This window comes from Schistocerca piceifrons, chromosome 5 (genome assembly GCF_021461385.2).
Source record: "Schistocerca piceifrons isolate TAMUIC-IGC-003096 chromosome 5, iqSchPice1.1, whole genome shotgun sequence".
NCBI classification, from domain to species: Eukaryota; Metazoa; Arthropoda; class Insecta; order Orthoptera; family Acrididae; genus Schistocerca; species Schistocerca piceifrons.
In genome coordinates, this window is record NC_060142.1 from 210,535,093 (window position 1) to 210,562,110 (window position 27,018).

Sequence of the window (27,018 nt, forward strand, 5' to 3'; positions counted from 1 at the left end):
CGACAGTGGTCAAAATACATAATAATTACCCAATCGCTCTTCTGCTGCTGCTGTTGTTGTTGTTGTTGTTGTTGTTGTTCTTGCTGTATTTAGTAGGAGACAGGTTTCATGCAGCTCTCCACACTACTTTACTTTCCTCAAGTCTCTTCATCTCCGCCTAAGTTCTGCCACTTGCATATGTCCAAAGTAGTTTATTGTAGTCATACCTTGGTTTCCTTATACAAATTTTATCAACGCCCCATTTTCCTCCATTAGCAATTTGCGATTCAGTGATGCTTCAGCTAGGTGTCCTATCAAACGATCTTTTATTTTAGTCAAATGTAGCCATTAATTTCACTTCTCCCCAATGCGACTCAGTACCTCCTCATTAGTTATTCAATCTTCGGATCTTATCTTCAACATTCTATTGTAGCACCATAAGTTATATGTTTACCTTGTACGAACTATTTATCGTCCACGTTTCACTCCCGCACAAAGCCTCTCCCAACATACGAACATTTAATTTAAATTTATATTCGATGTTAGTAAATTTCTGTTTCTCAGAAAAAGACAGCATTTTATACAAAATAACAAAACTCATCTGCAACTTTTAGAATCTCATTTTCGAATCTAACTCCCTCAGCTTCGCCTGATTTAATTTGATTACATTCCATCACCCTTGTTTTACTTCTGTTGATTTCCATCTTACAACATTCTTCCAAAACACTATCCACTTCTCTTAAGTCTATCTTCTAAGAAATGTCGTAGAGATTATAATGCCTCGCGTGTTCCCAAACTTGTGTTCACCGGCGTCGGCTTTTTCCATTCTTCTTTAAATAATTCGTGCCAACATTTTGCAACCATGACTTATTAAACTGATGGATTGGTAGCATTCACATCTGCAGCACCTGCCTTGTTTGGAAATAGATTTATTACAATATTGTTGAAGTCCGAGAGTATTTCGCCTGTCTCACATAAGTTACATACCAGGTGAAATAGTTTTGTCTTCCCGAAGATACCAAAACAATACATCTGCTCCAGGAGCTTAGCCTCGACTTACGTCTTTCAGTGCTCTGTCAGATTCTTCTCAGTATATTTTTCTCATTTGATGTGAATCTATGTCTTCCTCCTCTTCTACAGTGCCTTGTTCCTCTTGCGTGGCATTTCTATATACTCTTTCCACCTTCCAGCCATCCGTTCTTTATTTAGCACTGGCTTTCCACCTTACCTCTTAATATACGTACAGGCGTTCTCTTTTCTGCAAAGGTCTTCAATTTTCCTCGTTCTTTAACTTAAATAGTTCTGTTATGTTCCTCGAATGACTTCAGAAATGTTTCTATTCCAGAGATTACAATTACCGTCAAAGTCATTCGTGGTGAAAATAATTAATTACAGCTTCAATACAATAACCGTCAAAGTCATTCGTGGTGAAAATAATTAATTACAGCTTCAATCAGTGCACACTAACACTCGTCTCCTCAAGTTCAAGGCAATCAAATCGGTGCATGTGGCAGTTTCAGACCACGGGGATTAACAGCTTGGCGTTCAATGTCGGACCAGTTGGTATCCAGGAAGAACCGTTGCGTCCCAGCACACCAGTGCAGAAGTTCGGAAAATTACGTGGCCTATGGCGACACGGATGAGGAAGTGCCAGCGCTATATAACGCGCTGCGGCTACACAGAACTCCGTCGTCTAGAGGCTGATTCGGTGGTAGCAAGATACCACAGCAAAACCTTCAAGGTGAGTGCAGATTTTAAGAAAGAATGATTCAAATGATGATCTCACGTGCAGAAAGTTTGTCTTAAACTGAGAAGCCTTTATCTTTTGCACGCTATACCTCTTCTTATTTTCCCTGCTTGCAAAAAATATTGGAGAGAATTTCCGCTTTCTGCATGACACAGTTTAATTGTTTTTATCCACACAGCGATTTTCGTTTATTATTCCGTATCACATAGCGCAATCAGTTTTTCGTGTTGATAGTTTTATATGAACTATATATAGCTTGTGTTGTTTCCGATAAAGCTGTGTCGTCCACTGTTGTACTAAACATATTAAAACGCTTAGTTTCTCACTGACGGTGTTTTAACAGTTAAACGCGAACTTTGTTCTATTTTATCGCGAAAACATGGTCTGTGACTTCAGCTCATACGGTGTTATAGCTGTAGAATGCTATACGATGCTACAGTAACAAATGAGATGGTGCCACAATGGAATAATCATTCATTTTTTGCATTTATATCGCATTTAGGATAAGGATAAAGTTGGAGCGGTATATTTGGTTGCTATACAATATAACGGCACTTTCGCGTACGGTTTAGTGCAAAACTTCAATACATTTCTCTAAACGGACCAAATTTCCTGTATCTGCATCAGTCCTGCATCTTCGTATCTTGATGCAGCCGCCTTTATTTCCCTATCGTCTTCACTTTTCCCCCTCAACTTACGACTCCATTCACACTACATACATTTCAGTCAAACACACCAATTATTAATTTTCACTCATCTAAAAGTAATTTTGCGGGCTTCTATAGGAAATTATTTTTCACGGTTGCGCTGTTAATTGAAGAGTACCTTTCTTTCCAGGCCTCCTGGCGTTCCTGTCAACGATGAAGTCCCGTAGCGCCCATCTCTGTCCATTTTTTTTTTAATCGATCACAACACACACTCCTTTATTCTGCTACCAAACTAACGCTACGTAAATACGTACTAACTTAGCCCCTGCAGTTTGTAAAAGAAGAGCATCTGAAAACAGTTTTCCACACAAAAGAAGTGCCTAATTCAGAGTATGTCATTAAGGGCCAAATACTTTTTGTCTTAAAAATACTAATTGAAGTAAACTATTGACGAAAACAATGGACATGTATTCAGCGTGAGCCCGGTCCAATCCCTAAATCATATCAGGTGAACACCAGGGTAATTGGTTCAACAAGCCACGACCGATTTCGGCTCCGCCCCCTCCAAAACAAACCTACAGTTTCTTCCCTAATGACCTCGTTCAGGATGGCACGTTACACAGTAACTTGAATGTCAGCATGCCTTTCGCTCAGAGAACAAATAAAGCGCGTCGTTTGTCAAACAGGATGTCCGAACAGTTCATTTCTTGACCATTATACACGTCGGAAGGTCACTGCCCTAGTGATAGTGCTTGTGATCACATTTAACGTTCGTAATCATTTTATTCTCGCTTCGCGTAGCTTCACGACAGATTAACAACGTTCCTATAATAGCTATAAATCTGGTACATCTTGTGTAGTCAATAGACAGAAAATGAGCTTGCTTTAGATTTCAAACGATCTATAGCATTCTAAGATGCGTCGCAAAAGTAGTTTTGAGGGAACATCTTGACAGCAGTCACCGCTCAGACTACTTCACAAATGTATCCGACAAGTGACGGCAACGAAGTGGGGAAATTTGACTCAAAGCACAGGTCAGACTGTAGCTACACACATTCTGTAGTAAGACTCTTCACAGTGATCCATGAAGCGCTGTGGTACTCGTGGATGGCCCTCGCCAGTTGACATGGTGAATAGACAGCAATATCAGAGTCTTCGCAGTTTCCGAAAAAAAGAAAAGTTATATCTGTTATGAAACTCATAATCGTCCAGGTTTAAAGAAAAGGACATTTCTGTTTGATATCATGGGGTCACATGTCGAAAGAAAGAAAAACAGAAAATAAAAGAACACACCATTCACGGGAAATTATTTATTATATGTATCTTCACACTTAACAAATTTACAATAAAAATCTGAATGTTATTTTATTTATTGTGAAATGGCTCCTTGGATCATGAACACCATCATCAGTGTTTTGTTTTTCCAACATTCCTCGTTCTATCTTGCCATATTTTGCATCATCAAACGTTTTCAAGAAAGAACAAAACAGTTTGCTGGGAGAACGCGTTAACTGTGATTAAAGATGTATTCTTTCCAATCACAATCTAGTTACACATCGCCAGTTGATTCCAGGCTAATTGATTAGTTACTCGCACAGTAAATCCAACAATCTTAAGACGCCACTCTCTTCTTGAATGCGATTTATTCGTTATTCCCCTTCGTGCAACGTTTCTAGAATTTATAAACTCCATTACTTACTCACAAGTCTGTCATGACTCCAGGTGAAAACTGCTCCTCCTTCGAAGACAAGAGGGGGCGGGACGTTCGACAAAATTCACTCGGTGTTGTATCTCACCTAGTGTGTGGAATCATCCTTCAAGAAAATCTGAATATAGTGGGGTCATTTTCATCGCTTTTGTGGTGTGAAAAAGTCTTAGTACACACAACGGCGCGAAAACAAACTAAAAATGCAATTAGACGGGAAGTTGAAACATACTGCATCTCACGAGGCACGGGGGTGAGGTGCGCAGAATCATCATTCAAACCCGTCACGTCTGTTCCGCGAACGACGGCGCGGGCGGTGGCAGCAGCATTAGCTGAGTGCCTCGTACCGCTGCTTCGCCTTCTTCCAGCGCTGGGAACGGCGCGCGGCGGCGGCGTCTCCAGAAGGCGGTGGGGGCGGAGCGTCGCTGCCCAGGCCCGCGGTGCCGCGCTGCTCCGACAGCGGTATCTACAACACAACAGACACACTGCAGTCACAGAATGAAGGAGGCGCAGGGTTGGGTTGTTTGGGGAAGGAGACCAGACAGCGAGGTCATCGGTCTCAGCGGATTAGGGAAGGATGGGGAAGGAAGTCGGCCGTGCCCTTTCAAAGGAACCATCCCGGCATTTACCTGGAGCGATTTAGGGAAATCACGGAAAACCTAAATGAGGATGGCCGGACGCGGGATTGAACCGTCGTCCTCCCGAATGCGAGTCCAGTGTCGAACCACTGCGCCACCTCGCTTGGTGGAGGCGCAGGCACCAACGGCACGCACACTGGGCTTTCTTCCGGATTTCTGCAACATCTTAGTTGCAACGGGGTCCACGGCCAAAACAAATTTTCTGAATGGCTATAATCTGCCACACTGCGTGTCATTATTTGCAACAGAATATCGTTTTATGTAGTACTTTTTACTAGGGCACAGTTTTGACCGTGCAGACATTTTCAAGTGTAGGTACAGTTTAAACCGTCAAACGAACATATTTGGATTAGGCGTTCGCGAGAATGGCGAGACAGAAACCGCACCGCAGCCGCCGCGGCCCGCCTGATTTTTGTAGCAAGTGGTATGTAATTTGGCTAACGACAATGCCGCGCTGCCGGCTCGATCGCTTCAGATCGCGTTTTCCGCCACGCAGCTACGCCGCTGCACCTTTCCCGTGTTCTTGACACGCACACGGGGACTAAATCTTTCTCAGACGGCTTAGAGGATATTGTGAGGTTACAAAATTTGATAATTTCACACCTGTCTGTCTCACATCGCTACTTGAGACTCTTTTGGTTATTAGACATACTCATTATTATGCCTGGCATTTAAAAGAACCCATTCGTCGAGTTTTCATTTAAAAATGTATACGCTGTTTACTTTACAGTAGTGCACTTTAGGCCATACATTGCTGTACAACACATGTAGCTCATAAATCGAACATTCAACTAAAAATTCTTATATTGTGTGGTATGTTCATCTATCTGAAAAGTATTCCATCTTGTCGTCTGCAGTATGAAAGCCTGATTCACAAAACAACATATAGTGACACTCGTAGCAACGTATTAATAGCAACTTAGACAAAAAGTAAATACAAAAGTGTTTAATAATGTTCAATACATGTAACGTCTAATCCGAGTGGGAAGTGACATTAAAAGGCAAATGGTTTTTTCCTGTGGATTAACGATAATTTCTGTTCTATTAATTATTAATTAATAATATAAGTGTAGACCAAATGTGGCTTAAGTTCAAAGAAATAGTATCGGCAGCAATTGAGAGATTTACACCAAATAAATTAACAAGCGACGGATCTGATCCTCTTTGGTGCACAAAACGGATTAGAACATTGTTGCAGAAACAAGGAAACAAACATGCCAAATTTAAAACTTCCTGGCAGATTAAAACTGTGTGCGCGAACGAGTCTCGGTCGGGCACACAGTTTTAATATGGCAGGAAGTTTCATATCAGCGCACACTCCGCTGCAGAGTGAAAATCTCATTCTGGATGCCAAATTTAAACAGACGCAAAATCCATAAGATTGGCAATCTTTTATAGAAGCTCGAAATTTAGCGTGGAGTTCAATGCGAGAGCCTATAACAGTTTCCACAACGAAACTTTGTCTCGAAACCTGGCAGAAAATCCAAAGAGATTCTGGTCGTGTGTGAAGTATGTTAGCGGCAAGACACAATCAGTGCCTTCTCTGCACGATAGCAATGGAGATACTATCGAAGACAGTGCTGCCAAAGCAGAGTTACTAAACACAGCCTTCCGAAATGCCTTCACAAAAGAAGACGAAGTAAATATTCCAGAATTCGAATCGAGAACAGCTGCCAACATGAGTAACGTAGAAGTAAATATCCTCAGAGTAAAGTGAAGGAACTTAAATCATTTAATAAAAGCAAGTCTTCTGGTCCAGACTCTATACCAATCAGATTCCTTTCGGAGTATGCTGATGCATTAGCTCCATAGTTAACAATCATATACAACCGTTCGCTCGACGAAAGATCCGTACCCAAACACTGGAAAGTTGCACAGGTCACACCAATATTCAAGAAAGGTAGTAGGAGCAATCCATTAAATTACAGGCCCATATAGTTAACGTAGATATGCAGCAGAATTTTAGAACATATATTGTGTTCGAACATTATGAATTACCTCGAAGAAAACGGTCTATTGACATACAGTCAACATGGGTTTAGAAAACATCGTTCCTGTGAAACAGAACTATCTCTTTATTCACATGAAGTGTTGAGTGCTATTGACAAGGGATTTCAGATCGATTCCGTATTTCTGGATTTCCGGAAGGCTTTTGACACTGTACCACACAAGCGGCTCATAGTGAAATTGCCTGCTTATGGAATATCGTCTCAGTTATGTTATTGGATTTGTGATTTCCTGTCAGAGAGGTAACAGTTCGTAGTAACTGACAGAAAGTCATCGAGTAAAACAGAAGTGATTTCTGGCATTCCCCAGGGTAGTGTTATACGCCCTTTGCTTTTCCTTATCTATATAAAAGATCTGGGAGACAATCTGAGCAGCCGTCTTCGGTTGTTTGCAGATGACGCTGGCGTTTATCGACTAATAAAGTCATCAGAAGACCAAAACAAACTGCAAAACGATTTAGAAAAGATATCTGAATGGTGCGAAAAGTGGCAGTTGACCCTAAATAACGAAAAGTGTGAGGTCATCCACATGAGTGCTAAAAGGAACTCGTTAAACTTCGGTTACACGAAAAATCAGTCTAATCTAAAAGCCGTAAATTCAACTAAATACCTAGGTATTACAATAACGAACAACTTAAATTGGAAGGAACACATAGAAAATGTTGTGGGGAAGGCTAACCAAAGACTGCGTTTTATTGGCAGGACACTTACAAAATGTAACAGGTCTACTAAGGAGACTGCCTACACTACGCTTGTCCGTCCTCTTTTAGAATACTGCTGCGCGGTGTGGGATCCTTACCAGATACGACTGACGGAGTACATCGAAAATGTTCAAAGAAAGGCAGTACGTTTTGTATTGAAATGTAGGAGAGAGTGTCACAGAAATGATACAGGATTTGGGCTGGACATCATTAAAAGAGAGGCGTTTTTCGTTGCGACGCAATCTTCTCATGAAATTCCAATCACCAACTTTCTCCTCCGAATGCGAAAATATTTTGTTGACACCGACCTACATAGGGAGGAACGATCACCAAGATAAAATAAGGGAAATCAGAGATCGTACGGAAAGATATAGGTGTTCATTCTTTCCGCGCGCTATACGAGATTGGAATAATAGAGAATTGTGAAGGTGGTTAGATGAACCCTCTGCCAGGTACTTAACTGTGATTTGCAGAGTATCCATGTAGATGTAGATGCAGATAGATGTAGATTTACAAGTTTTTAAGTTGAAATAAAATAATCAAATGGTTCAAATGGCTCTGAGCACTATGGGACTTAACATCTATGGTCATCAGTCCCCTAGAACTTAGAACTACTTAAACCTAACTAATCTAAGGACATCACACAACACCCAGTCATCACGAGGCAAAATAATCACAGGTCATTCTGAAGCAAATATAAAATCGTCTCCGATCTCGATAAACTTGCAGAGGGAATACAAGTTTTCGCTACAATCATCTTTCTAAATTTATGTCATGCATTTGTCTTTCTGGAGGAGTCCTTAGCTAACATTTTAAGTTGCCACTACTGCTTCTGGTCTAAGGTCGAAACATCTCCCACATAAATGAGTCGATCCTTCCTCCCCTTTTTTCATTTTCAAGTGCAGTTAACAGGCAGTAGTTCATTCCCACTAGGATATTTTTCCCTACAATTATGTCTGTCTCTGTAAACAGCTATGACATTGAGATACTTGCATCAGCATACATATACCCCTCTCTCGTCTTCTGTGCATTGATTACTGTATTCATCTTCATTCACTGTCATGTTCTCAAGAGTCACTGCAGCGGTAGTTATTCACTGTCACGAATAGGCCTTAGAGCATAAAGAGAATTTTACAATTGCTGCTTTGTTTTGCAAACTATTCCAACGTACACTCAAAATGAAGTTCGCGGTAGTCTTAAAAGAGGGATAACCTTTCTTTTATAAGTTGATAATCGATAGATATAGAAAAAAAACTCGCCAGGTGCGGGTAGGACTCGCGCTCCAGATAGATAGACAGATAGGCAGGCAGTTCACCCATCCCGGGAATCGAGAATGTCGACGACTTTTTCCTGTTACCGACATTAATAGTGGCAATATATGGGTCAGGGGATTCCAAGACTTTCGAGAATGCTTTAATTTTGAATTTGTAAAACAAATGAAACAGAAATAATTTTTGGTGTGATATAAATACGCATTAAAAAATTTCTGATTTTTTCTTTACTTCTACTGCGAAACCTTGTTTCTTCCAAATTTCATGATTCTAGGTCAACGGGAGGTACACTATACGCTTTGATGAGTGAGTTTGCCAGCATCAAAATATGTTATATAAATTGCCGTCTCTTTTGATTGGAATGACTTAGGAGCTTAATTTTTTACACCGCCAAAATTTCAACTTGATATATTTAACCGTACATTAGAAAAAGGCCTCTTAACAGACCGACAGACAGATAGGCAGCCGGATAACAAATGACTTTTTTTTCGTGTGAGATAATTGCAATTAACAATTAATTTGCATATATTTATCTTTAAATGTTATAAATACAACGCAATGTTTTCTTAAAAATTTTTATTCGCTATTTCACCCGCTCAGGGCTGAATTTTCAAAAACAGTAACAGAGAAGCCAAATAATAATTTTCAAAGATTTAACTTTGAAAATGCTTTCATGATGAAAAAATTTCATAAAACGTTTCATCAGCTATTTCACTCCCTTAGGGAGGTGCTTCCAAAAACAATGAAACGCGTATTTTCGTTATTTCTAACCGAGAATTCAAATGTAGCTTTAAAAATTCTTCAGTAGTTCTGTAATAATGATGTATTTCCAAAAAACAATTAACCACTATTTTATCTCTTTAGTGGCTGAATTTCTAAAAATTCTGAAAAACGTATTTTTTATTTCTGACTGGTAAATCAAATACCAATTTTCGTAGTTCTAGTATCAAAGTTGTCTTAATAGCGATATATTTTTAAAAAGTCTTTCACCCGTTATTTCACCCCTTTACGAGAGCAATTTCGAACAATCTCTTCTTAAACGATGCCTACAGAATATGATGAACACCCTCTCCAAGTTTCAGGATTCTATCCTCAGCGTTTTTGGCTGGGCGATGATGAAGCATTGAATCAGTCTGGCCCTATTTCACGCCCTTCGGGGTTGAACTTTCAAAAACAGTGAAAAACGTCTTTGTTCACTTCTAACCGATGAACCAAATACCAGTTTTCAAAGATTTAGCTTTAAAAATGCTAATTAAATACTTTCATAAATCATTTCATGCCCAATTTCATCCTCCGCCCCTTAGGAGTTGAATTTCCAAAAACAATGAAATGCGTATTTTCTTTTAATTTCTAAAAATCCAAATACAAAATTTCATAGATTTAGCTTCAGAAATTAAATATGTCCACAAAATCTGAATCCTTCTTTCACCCTCGTAGGGTTGAATTTCCAAAAATACTGAAACCGCGAAATCAGATACAAATTTGCATTGATGTAGCTTTAAACATACCTTAATTGTTTTTTTAACAACGATTTATTTTCAAAAAAACTTTCATCCCCTATTTCATCCCTTACGGGTTGAATTTCCAAAAATGCCAAAATTCGTATCTTTTTCATTTCTGACAAAGGAAGCAAATACCAATTTTCATTGTTCTAGCTTCAAAATTGCCTTAATAACGTACGTTCACAAAGCCTTTCATCCCATATTTCACCCCCTTGGGAATGGAATATCGAAATATCCCTTGGTAAACTACGCTTACACCCTCTGCAAATCTCAAATTTCTATCCTCAGTGGTTTGCGCTGGACGATGATGAGTCAGTGAGTTAGTTTGTCGGGACATTGCCATTTTACATATGGAAGAAGATAGACGAAAATGACTGTCTTTAAGAAACTAAAATTTTGCTTGTACTTCCAGTCACCTTTCTCGTCAGCACTATAGTTCCTTTAGCCGGCCGTGGTGGCCGAGCGGTTCTAGGCGCTTCAGTCCGAAACCGCGCGACTGCTACGGTCGCAGGTTCGAATCCTGCCTCGGGCATGGATGTGTGTGATGTCCTTAGGTTAGTTAGGTTTAACTAGTTCTAAGTTCTAGGGGACTGATGACCTCAAATGTTAGGTCCCATAGTGCTCAGAGCCATTTGAACTTTATACGAGTTCCTTTCCCCATCTCATCACCAATAAACTTAATGACGTTAACAGCAGCCCGTGCAGGCATTCACCTAGTCACATGACCCAATTTGTTCACGGGACTATGGTTTCATTTGTCCAGTAACACACTCTTAAAACACATTGAGTTGGGTGGGGTTTGAAATAAACAGAAGACACCAGGCGTTTCCTGAAAAGCCGAACAGAACACAGGAAACTTCATCACAGCTAGTTCACGAAACACGTCATGTCAAGTTGTTTAAAGCCCGGCCACACCACAGTATTTTAACAATTTATGACCAAAGTATGTTTTGAGTAAAACTAGAATACGACCGTTTGGCGGGTTACACCACACACTCGAAAATGGCTAAACAGCAGGAAGTGAGTTGTAGTGAAGAATACGAAATAAAAGCGGCCAGTGCAGCAGATGACTGTCACAAAGAAAATTCAGTAACTAACTCGCACAACTTAAGACACCTGTACACACTTCATGATTGGCTCTAAGCTGCAAACTGCCAGCATCTACTTCTGTAATGAAACTTCCTCTCACAGACTGAATGTGTTCTCACAACGATTAATCAAACGCGCTATCCTTACATTCCTCACAGCTTGACACTGTATATCTAACGTAAGGCGGGCACAGATAGCTCACTCAGTTAGTAGAGTGATTCCCCGGGTTGTGGAATAACTAAAACAACATGCGTTACGTAGTATGTCACAAGGTTCCACGGTTAAGTTCCATGGTTATGCAGCATATCTAGTCGTCCTATACTCAAAGTTCATATGAATAAGGGAGAAGCTAGTTACCTCATAAGAAAAGCGTTACAGTTGATGTATAGACAAGTGCCATCTGTTAAGGCGATCCATACTTGAAACTTTGCATGCGAGCCAGACGGCGGCACTCCCACAGGTCTAGAACGAAACCTGCTAGTCACAGAATGCCGAGGCAATTTCCCTGATGTTACAGCTCTTGTGTTTTACAAAGTCATCCGTGACATATATGTGCCTTCCACTTCTATCTGAATTAATGCCAATACGTTTCACTGCCGGTCTCGTGTGCTAACAATGAAGTTCGTGCACACGTGTTAGCCGTTTACACGTCACTGCTTCAGCCAATAGTACATCACGAGGTTTCAACTGATCCAACATCGGTTATTTCTTAAGTCATTTTGTTACATTTGGGGTAGGTGAAGTAGAAACAGCCAGAAAGATAGGCGGCGAAAAGCAGGTAGAAACATTACGCTAGTTTAGTTTCCTATCGTTATCCATGTTTTTAAAAAACGTTCATTCTAGTATGGTAGCTTTACTTGAAAAAGAAAAAAAGAAGTTTGGATGCCAACACTACACTTACTATGCTCACAAGGCACTTTCTAATAATTAGGTCATTACAGCTCCACCAAGTACGGGAAGGATTTAATTAAAAACGAATCGTAGTTACGCGTGTAGATGTAAGACATTATTACATGAGCATAGCTTTATATTTTTCATCACAAGCTGGTCCACAAACATACAGACGATGAAGCTTGAAGATTGGCAATTACTTATTGGTCAATAATTCCGATGACAACTTGTTTAAAAAGCCGCTTTCATTCGTGATGGCGTGAAGATATTCCGTAACCTCCACCGCTGAAAAAATATACATCCCTTATCGCATCTCCGTCTGAAGAAGTTAGTGTACTGAGACTAGCAATCGGTTAAACTGCTCCTGTTTTCTTAAAAAATCATCTTCCTGGAAAACGAGTTATCATTATTACTCTTTTGCCTACAAGTATGGTCATCTTTCAGCATAATGACGGATCCCAAGGACACTCTGACTGTAAGGTAGCATTTAATCAATAAGTAGGTTCCCTCGCCGTTTAAGTTCTTCAGTAATTGAGGTCTCGGTACGATACTGCATTACCATCTTGTCTGCAGAAATAAATAAAAAGCGAAGTCTGCAGGGCAAAAGTAAATAAAAACGTAAGTTAGTGACTCGAATTATAGGCGGTGTCACATTCGTGTGCACCCAGACGTCCTTAGAAAAGCTACACACACGCAGAGAGAGAGAGAGAGAGAGAGAGAGAGAGAGAGAGAGAGAGAGAGAGAGAGATGAAAAGAAATTTTTCAAAATTTAATTCGCCCTGTAAATTTCAACTTTTTTTTTTTTACATCATTTGTGTGACATATCTTCAATGTACCCTCTATAAACTGACGATATGTTTATGTGAAATTTTGAACTTTTACTTGTTCAAACTGCAGCACTCTTAAATAGCATCTATGCAAATGCTTAATGGTTCATCGCCATGAATTATAAGCCCACATCGTCAGAGTATGGAACGTCAGAGGACATTATGGCCTGCCAAGCATAATGCCCTAAAGTGTGATCATTTTACCTTCTAGTGATGTTATGTATCTGATTTTGTTTCTCTTTCTCAAATTAGATAAATAAATACCCATTGTGCCAGAAGGCCTGTACACCCATTTCAGACTAATCAGTGTACTATAACATGCTGTGAATAGTACAAGTTGGTAATGACGTGTTAGAGACGGCCCGGAACTCGAGAAATGAGATACAATGAAAAGTTCTCCGCGATCGCATACTCAGGACCTGATGGAAAAGAGGTCGTGTAGCGGCGAGGACGACTCTGGGAGTGCCTCATTACCTGAGCAAAAGCAGCCACAGGAAAGAAAAGATGTGAGCCGCATCGTACTGTCGTAGCGACTGGGGGCAAAGTCGGTATAACTAGAGTGCAGCCGCCAAGCCTTTCCGTGGCGAGACACCGGTCGGAGAAGCACCCGTCTCCTTGGCGCGCCGCGGGCGCCTTCTGCACGTACAGTGGGATTTTTCTTTGGCTTTGAGTGCACGGCTGCACTGCGGCAGTGGCTGCACTGAGCGCGCTCGCTCTAGTTTTTTTTTTTTTTTTTTTTTTTTTTTTTGCAGAGCAGCGCAGCGCAGTGCATGGTCGCGTGCCCCCGGCTCCACGTGCGCACAATGGATGGCCGGCGGCGGCGTCGCCGAGTGGGTTCTGCCTCTTCTCCCCATCCCACCCACCCACCCCCCCCCACCACACCCCGACCCTTTGCTAGCTGCGCTTATTTATTACCTGCCGTGCATGTCTGCCGGCGCCGCCGCTGCTGCAGCTCCTAATGCTTCCTCCTGCCGTGCCACGGGCCACCCACAAGGCTTCCTGGCTTCTGAGGCTCGTCGTCATAGAAGAACGGAAGAGCGAGGGGAGGGGTTGGGACTACGATAGCGAAGCGGGCCGTGCCTGCCACCCCGCGCCGCCGTCAACAAAGGCCACTGCAGCCATCTCGTTATGACGGGTGCAGCCAGGTGGAATGGTGCCGTAGCCGGGGGCGGCCGCGCCACGTGTCGGCCAGACGGCAGACGGTGCAGGGTAATCTGGGCTGCCCGGGCCCCCGTCCACCAGCCACCCACAGCAGGGCGAACACGGTCGATGTACTTACCTGCCACCCGGCCAGCCTCGAGGCCCGCCTGTCTGCCAGCTGCCAGCCACATAACAACACGATGCACACGAGAGCAACGATCCGAAACGTCAGCCCGCCACAGTAACATCCTTCATATAGGAAGTGCATATATTCGCATGCTCTCATTCCGGCATGAAACTATTATTCTGGACAGTTCGATTCTGCACAAGTCTGGTCGCAACAGAGGAGGACTGATGCAGAAGCAGCACCTACTCGCGATGTATTGTAGTTAATTTTTTTTTTAATTATGAGCCGTCTTTAACTAGGTACAGTCTTTACATTATGAGTAAAAACACAAAACTGCATCTCATAACAGCCTGTTACTTAAACTGCTCTGCAATGTAATTTCCACTCAAATTGAGACAGCTATGGTAACTAACAACCAACTTATCGTTTTCCGTCTCGTAAATATCAGTCACCTGATTGGCTAACCACTCCTGAACAACCGATTTTGACGTCACTGTCTCTGTCGTAGCGTCGACCGTGTAAAGATTTTGTTTAAGTGCATGAAAAAGTGGTAATCACTGGACATAAGATAAGGGCTATATGGAATATTCTACTTGGGCCATATGTTGTCAGTCGCCATGAAGCAACGCGAATCCGTTAACTATCTTATCATGCCTTTCGGTTTTGAGTGCTCGGCGAAGTTTAGTTGATATCTCACAATGCATCTCATAGTTGAATGTGCTACCGTGGAACAAAAATCCACAAGCAACACACCTGCATTGCTCAGAACACAGTAAATATGTCTTTCCGAGCCGGCCGGTGTAGCCGTGCGGTTCTAGGCGCTTCAGTCGGGAACCGCGTGACCGCTAAGGTCGCATGTTCGAATCCTGCCTCGGGCATGGATGTGTGTGATGTCCTTAGGTTAGTTAGGTTTAAGTAGTTCTAAGTTCCAGGGGACTGATGACCTCAGATGTTAAGTCCCACAGTGCTCAGAGCCATTTGAACCATTTGTCTTTCCGAGGTGAAATTGTTTGACTGGACTTCGCTCTTTGCAACTTTCCTTCGTCTCAGCCTGGAAGAGGTGGTTTCGAGCAACGTCTCACTTGGAGCCGCAAGCAGAATCCTCACACTCTTTGTTACACGAGACTAGTTACGCGAAGAAGATTAACTACGTAACGTTTATGGGCGGAATCTGAACTACTGCACTTACAAAACAGTTTTAGTAATGGTCGCCAGCCTAATTTTGTCCTGCGAGATTGGGTTAAACTTGTCACTATTTCAATATCAAAAATAAAATACCGTGTCGCACTCTGCAAGGGGCGATCAAAAAGATTCCATCTGAAGACTTAGCTGCGGCGTATATGCAACGTAACATGACTCCGATTCGGGTATATAAGAGTAGTGGAACAGAGTTCGTACGAGCGCATTTTGTTAGTGCGGGTTGCCTACATCAGGGGAAGGTATGCACTCAGGGGCAAGCCTATTGTTCTCCTTTGATTGACAGGTCATTAACTTATTGTTCTCCTTTGATTCACTGGTACTTAATCTATTGTTCTGCTAAAAGCATCCTTCATTTTGATTAAAAGGCAATTATCTATTGCTCCCCTGTCCCCTGTCCCCTCACCCCCTCCCCCTCAGGATATCCCCCCATCGCTGCTGCAGGTGCACTTTCAGGTCTGAGTTATTGGAATTTATGCAAATTAATCCAGCAGAATTGTTATTGTAAAAACCTTTGCTGTTTTGAACTGTTGAAATTAGATTCTAAGCATGTGCAATCTGTCAGAATTATTGTAAAAGCTATGCTACTGGGGCTGTGGAATTTAGTTGTAATAGTAAAGAAAGTATCTCCACATTAGTGTTTAGTGTAGATTTATAAAAAAAAATCCTACCAGTGTTATTGTTGCAACGTGTAAGTTAAAAATATTTCTACATTGGAATAGCAAAGTCAATTTATACCCAGGATCAGTGTTGGGGCCTCTCCTGTTCCTTATTTATATAAATCACATGCCGTCTCTGTTTCAAATAGGGCAATTCATAACACAAGTTCATGGCTTGTACGAAATAAATTATCGGTAAATCACAGTAAGACTCAGTTTTTACAGTTTCTAACACACAATACAACAAAACTCAACATTTTAATTTCACAGAATGGGCATATGATTAGTGAAACTGAACAGTTCAAATTTCTTGGTGTTCAGATAGTAAACTGTCGTGGAAAGCCCACGTTCAGGATCTTGTTCAAAGACTTAAGGCTGCCATTTTTACTATTTGAACGGTATCTGAAATAAGTGATCGTTCGACACGAAAAGTAGTCTAGTTTGCTTATTTTCATTCGCTTATGTCGTATGGTATTATATTTTGGGGTAACTCTTCCCATTTTCAAAGGATATTTTTGGCTCAGAAACGGGCAGTTCGGGCAATAAGTTGTGTAATTTCGCGAACCTCCTGTTGACCACTGTTCACTAGTTAGGATATTCTGACATTGCCCTCTCAATATATTCTTTATTGTCGTTTCTTGTTAACAATATCAGATTATTCCCAAGAATTAGCAGCTTTCACTCAGTCAATACTAGGCAGAAATCCAATCTGCATTTGGATCACACTTCTTTGACTCTTGTGCAGAAAGGTGTGCAGTATACTGCTGCACCCATTTTAGATAAGCTACCACAAGAATTTAAAAACCTTAGCATTAATCCACGCGCTTTCAAATCGAAACTGAAGAGTTTCCTCTTCGCTCATTCCTATTCTGTCAAGTTGTTCCTTGAAAAATTAAGCTGATTCCTATGTTATATTGTTGACTGCGTTTACCTAAACTTATGGCATGTCTTTTTTGGGTTGATAAACATTTTATTTTATCTCTTATTACTCTTATGCTGTAATTTCATGTACGGACATGTTCCATGATCTTAGATATTTGCTCCTCAATTTGGTCCTACGAAACTAGACATCGAGGTCAACAGATCTGCCAGTCACAACACCGCACTTAAGGTTCCACGAAAAAAACTGTAATTTATTTTCTTAAATTAGATCTTACCCAGTCCATCTCTTTCGCTAAACACCATCATCAGCTAACCAATAGCCCATAGCCAGAGGCTACTACACGGTTAACAGTCACCTAGAAAACCAGAAAATAAGTAATGGAATTCCAGGTCCGTGGATGGGAGTGCCAATTCTTGTAAGCTTTCGTATTGGTAAAATAACTTCGTTGATAACAAAGGATAAAAAACTACTGATTCCAAAAATGTTAAAAACTTTTAAACACGAAGCCCAACGATTTGCCTCCCTCACCCAGAAGGAATGCTGGCGGATTCCTCGATTTCGCGAGCTCCCATTTACGCCTAAAAATCTTCAAACATTCCAACCAGCCTATAACTAAGGGCGAAATCGTAAAGTATCCGTTTTCTTGAACTTTACAACTTTGAGCACCAAGTCTTCAGATATGAAAGGTCGTCACCCACATTGCACTTCATCGGGAGCATGAGACTGACAATATTCAAGCACTCTAACCCATTTTCTTGCCATCCCATCAGTCATAGTGTTTCCTCCGTAAATTACATTAATCTGCCGATGAATTTAAGACAGTTTTCACATCTTTTGCAGACAGCAAACGAATCAATGCGCGCATTTCACACCGGAGGCGACATTTTGAGTTACCCATGGCATTATAAATAACCACAAACAACTATGACGAATGCTTCTGTTTGGTGTACGTGCGTAGCCAATAGGCCCAGACATTGAGTGTGCACCACCTACCGCAGCAGTACTATATTTAAAAACGATACTTCCTTAAGAAAAAAGAACCCTACCTAGCAGCGTGCCAAGAGCAGGGTTCCGAAACCCACAAATGAGATGTCATTTCATGACTCCTAAACTGTCGATCACATTCGAAGATTGCCTGAGAAGGGGAAAGACATGCTGTGTAAATGTGCTAATTTACAGATTGCACTAATAGCTGTAATTTTTAGGACCTTACCATAACAGTAATAGCTGAACCTTCAGTTGCACACGAACATATTCTCTCCCGAGTCATTATAATTCCTTACTATTACATGCAAGAGCATTTGTCATAACAATTTGCACAGTATTTCAGAAGGGAAAATTTATGTCTCAAAGAATTTCAAGCCGCAAACACTCGTTTCTCAAACATCTGTGCTACACTCCATCAACTTGTACACAGGAATACTCACAAGTACCTGCAGGGTTTCGGAAGGTGACTACTCGAACGCTACAAGACATACAGAAAAGAGACATATCAATAGAAAGTGTGTCAGTACATGTGTGCGGTTCACTGAAGTCGCTGCTGTTGCCGAGAAGGCGCAAAGACAGCATTCCGCCTTGGAACTCTGTTCACTGGTTTGCCTATCTGCTGGGGCGAGCTAATTTCTTGTGACGATTTAGAGTCGATGATTTGACACGCCTGTCACTTAGTGGTGCGCTCTGCAATTACACCAGGTCGTTTATTACGAATCGAAACTCGGAGAGATTCAATGTTAGGTGTCCTTTCCTGTATGGTTTACGCGCAGTAGTCATTTGAAACCCTGGAAGTACTTGTGAAAAACCCTGTATTGAGGGCAAATGATGTACATTTTAAAATTCACATTTTTCGCGTTGGTAAATGTGCATCTTTCGACGTGTAAGTCATGAAATTAACAGTGACGTAATTTTTTATAGAACATGCTTCAAAAAATCGAGACATAAATCACAAATGGCTGCTCGTTTTGATTCAACCATCCTCTGGTCCTAACAAGATAGCATAAGACTTGACAAATATTTTATTTGGTTTTGCTGTCGTATCAACGGCATCTGCTCCGGCGTAGTTACTCATATCAGCTGAATAGCAGATGTTCAAGATCCCCGACTAGGTCTCTCTGTCCTAATTTAGATTTTTAGTGTAATGTCGCTGTGAAGTATTTCTGTTCATCATGCAGGCTTAACAAAATGTTGCAGGGAAGGTCGTTATGCAGTTTATCAGTTACCAGTACTACATTCGTCTTGTGTCTCTTTTCTTATAGTACACACACACACACACACACACACACACACACACACACACACACAGAGAGAGAGAGAGAGAGAGAGAGAGAGAGAGAGAGACAGACAAACACCAAAAGAGTATCAGATCGGATCGGCATCTGTCAACATGAATGTGGAAAACTGTTAATAAACTACACAGATCTGACATGCTTTCCACACGAACGCACTGTGCAAATCCATGTCTTAGCCAAATGTTCTACCCGCAGACTAACAAAGAGAAGAACACAGGTATACCCAACAGTTCGGGAATGAATTTCCGAAGGTTGTTGCAACATTATCAAGTCGGCAGTGCTAAACGGTCATTACTCTCTTACTTACATTATACATAATAATCCAGCTGAGTGTTATATCTTTCAAATATCGACGATCTTATGTTTTAACTGTAGTTCTTCAGCTACGAGGGTCACTCCAAAAGAAATGCACACTATTTTTTTAAATTTATCTTTTTTTTCTACATGTTTGAAAGGTATACAGTGTGTAGATACATCTTTTAGGAACAATATTTTCATTTCTCCACATAATTTCCATCCCTCTCAACTGTCTTACGCCATCTTGGAACCAGCGCCTGTATACCCGCATGGTAAAATTCTGGACCAACCTGTAGGAGCCACCGTTTGAAGGTGTGCACAAGGGAGTCATCATCTTCAAACTTTGTTTCACGAAGAGAGTCTCTCAGTTTCCCAAAGAGATGATAGTCACATGGAGCCACGTCACGACTGTAACGCGGGTGTTTCAGTGTAGTCCATCCGAGTTTTATGATCGCTTCCATGGTTTTTTGACTGACATGTGGCCGTGCATTGTCGTGCAACAGCAAAACATCCTGCTTTTGCCGATGTGGTCGAACACGACTCAGTCGAGCTTGAAGTTTCTTCAGTGTCGTCACATATGCATCAGCATGTATGGTGGTTCCACTTGGCATGATGTCCACAACAAGAGTCTTTCGGAATCGAAAAACACCGTAGCCATAACTTTTCAGCAGAAGGTGTGGTTTTGAATTTTGTTTTCTTGGGTGAATTTGTATGATGCCACTACACTGATTGCCTCTTCGTCTCTGGTGAAAAACGATGGAGCCATGTTTCATCACCTGTCACAATTCTTCCAAGAAATTCATTCTACCATTCTCGTACTGTTCTAAAAGTTCGCTGCATACAGTTTTTCTTGTTTCTTTGTGAGCCACTGTCAACATCCTGGGAACCCACGTGGCACAAACCTTTTTTAACGTCAACACTTTCAGTATTCTGCAAACACTTCCTTCCCTTATTCCAACGTGGCGTGACAATTCGTTCACTGTGATGCGTCTGTCAGCAGTCACTAATTAATTAACTCTTTGCACATTGTCTGGAGTGTGTGCAGTAAGAGGCCTGCCGATGCGAGGACAATCCTCAATATTGCCGTGCCCGCTTTCATCACGTAACCTGCTTGCCCACCGACTAACTGTACTGCGATCGACAGCAGCATCTTCATACACCTTTTTCAACCTCTTGTGGATGTTTCCCACTGTCTCGTTTTCACAGCACAGGAATTCTATGACAGCACGTTGCTTCTGACGAACGTCACGTCAAGTGTAGCAGCCATCTTGAAGGCATGCTATGACGGCGGCACTCACGGGAATAGGTGGAACTCAGTTTGAAAACAAGCGGGAAGCATGTATCTACACACTGTAAAAGTTTCACACATGCAGAATGAAAACTGTATTTTTACAAAAATAGTGTACATTTCTTTTGGAGTGACCCTCGTAGAACTGTAGACTGACTCCTCCTGATTCCTCCACATTTCTTATCTCTATTCGGTTGCGAAATTCTGTAACTTCCTTCTAGTGCAGCCTCTTTCCCAAGTTTCTGCTCCATATCTAGAGCGTACCACAGACTACTACTGTCCACAGAAGAGTCGGAATGAGTAAACTGTTGACAGTGTTCCACAGCATTCATATGGACATAATCGTGGTTTTAGCGAACTTCTGCGCGGGATTAGCCGAGAGGTCTACTGTGCGGCTGGTCCCGGCGGAGGTTCGAGTCCTCCCTCGGGCATGGGTGTGTGTGTTTGTCCTTACGATAATTTAGATTAAGTAGTGTGTAAGCTTAGGGACTTATGACCTTAGCAGATAAATCCCATAAGATTTCACACACATCTGATCATCATCTTAGCGAACTTCTCAGGCGTAATTTTACTCTGGCTTCCTTTTGTATTACAGATGAGCGCGCTGACGTTTTTGCTATTAATGCTGGGTGTCGCCGCCTTGAGCGAAGGAAGAAGATTTGTGTTCGAGAACAGACGCGGAGAGACTGTGTGGGTGGGCGCCCTTGGGAACGCAGGAAAGGGAACTCCCGAAAGAGGCGGTTGGGAGATGCGCCCTGGTTCTTCGGTAAGTTGCCAGTCTTATCACAAATGGTTGTCATTTTTCTGCTATATAAGCTTGCTATATGAAATACCCCTGAATCCACAGGGATACCTAAACGTGGTCTTCTATTTTCCATTGTAATAGAGAAATATGTCATCATAACATTCATTTTCATCACTTAAACATTGCCACATAAAAAGCAGTAATTAATATGTATTACATTCTCCAATAGCAAAAGATGCCCAAAAGCCTTTATTTCACACTGTCTAATAACTTTATCATTATGTTTAATACATTTAGTTATTTGAGAATAAACTGCCAAGAATGTCTTGATATTTGAAGAACGAATATTTGATATATGTGGTAGGGGACCCTGGCATAAAACGTGCAGTTTTGAAGGTTTAACAAGAATTGCGGTCACATTAAGAAATGAAAGATGCAGTTTCCGTTCTCATCGAGGGGTGTATCAACAGGTCACCATCAACGTGGACGATTCATGGGCAGGCCGTTTCTGGGGTCGCACTGGCTGCTCATTCGACGGCTCCGGACGTGGCAGATGCCGGACTGGAGACTGCGGCAACAGGCTGCACTGCAACGGCGCCGGCGGCCAGCCTCCTGCGACGCTCGCAGAAGTCACCCTGGGCGGGTGGGGCGGTCAGGACTACTACGACATCAGTCTCGTTGATGGCTTCAATATCCCCGTCACGGTGAGTGCAGCAATTTTCCGTCAGTAAATTTACGTGTCCTTCCTGGGCGCTAGTCTCGAGGCAGAAAACTACTGTAGTGTTATGACAAAGAGGCAATTACACACCGCGTGTCGATATTTACGAGACCAGCATAAAAATAATCTCTTCAGGAAAATATGTAATTATAAGAGGGGTCATAGCGTGTAGGCTTTCACGGCCGGCGTCTTCAGTAATTAAAACTTCCGGGCTAAGAGGCCGTGGCCCAATTGTAGAAATACTTCTCCCTTTTGTCATATGGAATCACGGTGAAGAAGAACTGAACCGTTTTTTGAAACATTTGAATAGCACCAATTCAAAAATACAATTCACTATGGTGACTGAAAGTAATGCACATTATTTTTTTTGACGTCTCAGTAATTAAACGAGCAGATGGGACTCTGGGTCACAAAGTCTACAGAAAAGATACGCATACCGATCGTTATCTTCATAAGGATTCAAACCATCATCCCAGGCAGAAGAGAGGTATTATCAAGACATTGGTGGACAGGGCTAATAAAATCTGTGAGCCAGCTTATTTGCAAGAGGAACTAAATCACTTGCGAACCGCTTTCCAGAAAAATGGGTACGCTGGAAAGGAGATAGATCGAGCATTCCATCCCAGAAGAAAAATGTCCGAAAGCGTGCAACAACAACAACAATCGGTGGGGAAAGTTTTTCTTCCATTCATCCACAATATTACGGACCGTATCGGGAAAGTGCTGGCCAAGTTCAGAGTTGAAACAATCTTCAGACCCACCAAGAAGATTAGTGAATGCTTAAGATCGGCGAAGGATGCACGACACCCTTTAGCTATTCCTGGTGTGTATAAGATTCCGTGTAGTTGTGGGAAGGTTTACATTGGAACCACACAAAGAAGTATCAATACTCGCCTAACTGAACGTAAAAGGAACTGTCGACTGGGACACACGGACAAATCGGCTGTAGCGGAACATGTTTTTGAAACGGGTGACCATGAAATAAAATTTAGTGAGACGAGCGTGCTAGCTAAGACATCGCATTATTATGCACGTATGTATAGAGAGGCTGTAGAGATTTTTAAACACCACAATAATTTTAACAGGAAAGAAGAAGGCTTGAAGTTAGATAAGATATGGCGATCGACTTTGTACCAAAGATGTGACAATCGATTACCTTCGATCGAGAGTAATGACGCCAGCCAGAGATAGTTTTACTGTTGACAACACGTGATGAGTGGTGGAGCCCTCTACACGCCCTATATAAACAGGACCTCCACGGCCTAGCAGCCAGTCATAGATTCACCTCAGATGATGCTGCCCGCAGCTGGCAACGAAACGTCAGGGAGAAGTATTTCTACTATTGGACCACGGCCTCTTAGCCCGGAAGTTTTAATTACTGACTATAAGAGGGGTGTTCATGAAGTTTTAACTATTATCTAGAAAAACTCCAGATGCGTCCATGAAACATGACGATGCTCTTAGTCCTTCTCTACACATCTACTCGTCAATGTGACACATTTTTCCCAACGATGGATGACGTGTTGGAGACTTTGATTGGAAAAGTCTCTTTTTTGGCTATTCAGGAAGGGCTCCACCTCGAAAACAACTTCGACGTCATCCTAGAACTGCCTGCCACGGGATGGTTGCTTCACCAGAGGAAAGAGGAAGAAATCACTGGGTGTCATGTCGAGACTAAGTTCTAGGGGACTGGTGACCTCACAAGTTAAGTCCCATAGTGCTCAGAGCCATTTGAACCATTTCAGAGGCTGGGCCGCTCTGACTTCGATACCACACTGGAAGCGAATTCTATAAATACACAGAAGTATACTAAAGTCCAGGGGGCACCGCAAAGAGGCGCAATCACTACAGGGCTCTATCCTGAGAAATATATTTAGTCAACAGTGCAGATGTTGTTGACTGAGTCGTTAGTTAATGTTTCTGGATCCAACTAGGACTGATAAATTCAGTTTCTCAACAGTGGTATGTATCAATGTCTGTTAACCTGTGACGGAAAATCAACATTTCTGTTGGAATATACATTAGGGACAGCCCCACAACTGTCCTTTCAATGTTCCCTAGAATACTGTAACAAAAAACACCTCTTCCGAAGACGAAAGCCTCCAGGATTAGGCCTGCCGGAGTGGCCGAGCGGTTCTAGGCGCTACAGTCTGGAACCGCGCGACCGCTACGGTCGCAGGTTCGAATCCTGCCTCGGGCAAGAATGTGTGTGATGTTAGGTTTAAGTAGTTCTAAGTCCTAGGGGACTGATGACCTCAGCAGTTAAGTCCCATAGTGCTCAGAGCCATTTGGACCATTTTTGAACCCCTAGAATGAAATTTTCAACGCATTCTAAATCTCTAAAATTTGTTGAGAGAAGAAACGGTGTTTGTTGAGAGAAGAAACGGAGTTATTCGTATTTTCAGTTACAGAGGCGCGCTTTTCTGTAGTCATATCTGTGGCAGAGCTCCCGGACTGAGACACGCAACCTCACCCGCCGTTCCGCGTGTTCCAGATGGAGCCCATCGACAGGCGAGGCGGCGGCGACCACTACCGCTGCAACCCCGCATCCTGCCGCGCCGACATAAACGCGCAGTGCCCGCCCGAGCTCCGCTCCGACGGCGGCTGCAAGAGCGCATGCCTCGCCTTCAACACGGACCAGTACTGCTGCCGCGGCAGCTTCGGCACGCCACAAACCTGCAGGGCCTCTTCGTGGCCGAGGAACTACCCCGCCTTCTTCAAGAACCTGTGTCCCGACGCCTACAGCTACGCCTACGACGACCGACGAAGCACCTTCACTTGCGAAAAAACAGCCTACAGGATCATCTTTAGTTGAGTCACTGTTAGGAACACATGATTCACTTTCCTTCAACAACCCAGGCTTTTAACAATCTGTTGCAATACTTTTTTTACTAAGTGAATAAACAAATAAAGTAACTTTTTACTGCTCGATGAACAAACACATTCAATTTACGGTGGATTTTACGACTCGATTACATGAATGAACTCTTGATTAAAACACAAATTTCATTTCACTCTAGACGATAACAATAAACGAAACCTTTGAAGCAATAGTCCAACATAAATGACTAATGATTTTCATATTGTACAGGCTGTATACTGAATGAGATTTTCACTCTGCAGCGGAGTGTGCGCTGATAGGAAACTTTCTGGCAGATTAAAACTGTGTGCCGGACCGAGAGGTTAGCAGGAGAGCTTCTGTAAAGTTTGGAAGGTAGGAGACGAAGTACTGGTAGAAGTAAAGCTGTGAGGAGGGGGGCGTGAGTTGTGCTTGGATAGCTCAGTTGGAAGAGCACTTGGCCGCGAAAGTCAAGGTCTCGTGTTCGAGTCTCGGTCCGGCACACAGTTTTAATCTGCCAGGAAGTTTCAGGTTGTATGCTGTATACTGTTTACATCTACATCTACATTTATACTCCGAAATCCACCCAACGGTGTGTGGCGGAGGGCACTTTACGTGCCACTGTTATTACCTCCCTTCCCTGTTCCAGTCGCGTATGGTTCGCGGGAAGAACGACTGCCGGAAAGCCTCTGTGCAAGCTCGAATCTCTCTAATTTTACATTCGTGATCTCCTTGGGAGATATAAGTAGGGGGAAGCAATATATCCGATACCTCATCCAGAAACGCATCCTCTCGAAACCTGGACAGCAAGCTACACCGCGATGCAGAGCGCCTCTCTTGAGAGTCTGCCACTTGAGTTTGCTAAACATCTCCGTAATGCTATCACGCTTACCAAATAACCCTGTAACGAAACGCGCCGCTCTTCTTTGGATCTTCTCTATCTCCTCTGTCAACCCGACCTGGTACGGATCCCACACTGATGAGCAATACTCAAGTATAGGTCGAACGAGTGTTTTGTAAGCTACCTCATTTGTTGATGAACTACATTTTCTAAGGACTCTCCCAATGAATCTCAACCTGGTACCCGCCTTACCAACAGTTAATTTTATATGATCATTCCAATTCAAATCGTTCCGCACACATACTCCCAGATATTTTACGGAAGTAACTGCTACCAGTGTTTGTTCCGCTATCATATAATCATACAATAAAGGATCCTTCTTTCTATGTATTCACAATACATTACATTTGTCTATGTTAAGGGTCAGTTGCCACTCCCTGCACCAAGTGCCTATCCGCTGCAGATCTTCCTGCATTTCGCTGCAATTTTCTAATGTTGCAACTTCTCTGTATACTACAGCATCATCCGCGAAAAGCCGCATGGAGCTTCCGACACTATCTACTAGGTCTACAATCATTAATAAATGGTTATACACCTATGGATATGTCAATTTGAACAATAACGTCACTATATTGAACAGCGTAATACAGTGTTAAGATCTAGTCCTATAGGCACGCTCAGTGACGATCATAGACATGAAAAATATTTTTTGGGGTATTATTCTTCAATGATGTTCCATTTGCTACGTTTCTGTTTTTGTGAAATGTTGCTTTCATAATTTTAACCACTTTTCTGTTACTTTGGTTTTAATTTATTTACGACAAACTCTATAAAAAGCAGAACGAGTTTTCACTCTGCAGCGGAGTGCGTGCTGTTTCGAAATTTGCTTGCAAATTACAACTGTCTGCCTGACTGAGACTCGAAACCAGAACCTTTGCTTTACGCGGGAAAATGCTCTACCGGTTCTGCTTCCCAGGCACGATTCACAACCCGTCC

At 42.2% G+C, this 27,018-nt stretch overlaps 2 protein-coding genes across 4 annotated transcripts in view; one reads left to right on the top strand and one right to left on the bottom strand.

Moving 5' to 3' along the window:
* Positions 1 to 1,671: 1,671 nt before the first annotated feature.
* LOC124797805 (thaumatin-like protein 1) lies at positions 1,672 to 25,273 on the top strand. Its single transcript, XM_047260819.1, has 4 exons — positions 1,672 to 1,720; positions 21,475 to 21,645; positions 22,095 to 22,328; positions 24,837 to 25,273. Exons 2-4 carry the CDS (start codon positions 21,475 to 21,477, stop codon positions 25,155 to 25,157), a joined length of 726 nt encoding a protein of 241 aa, XP_047116775.1. The 5' UTR covers positions 1,672 to 1,720; the 3' UTR covers positions 25,158 to 25,273.
* LOC124797803 (angiogenic factor with G patch and FHA domains 1) overlaps positions 3,669 to 27,018 on the bottom strand; it is a 270,523-nt gene continuing 247,173 nt past the window's right edge. For all 3 annotated transcript variants that reach the window (XM_047260816.1, XM_047260815.1, XM_047260817.1), the window contains exon 9: positions 3,669 to 4,544. In XM_047260816.1, the coding sequence (XP_047116772.1) occupies positions 4,407 to 4,544 (138 nt within the window). In that variant the 3' untranslated portion in view covers positions 3,669 to 4,406. The remainder of the gene's footprint in view (positions 4,545 to 27,018) is intronic.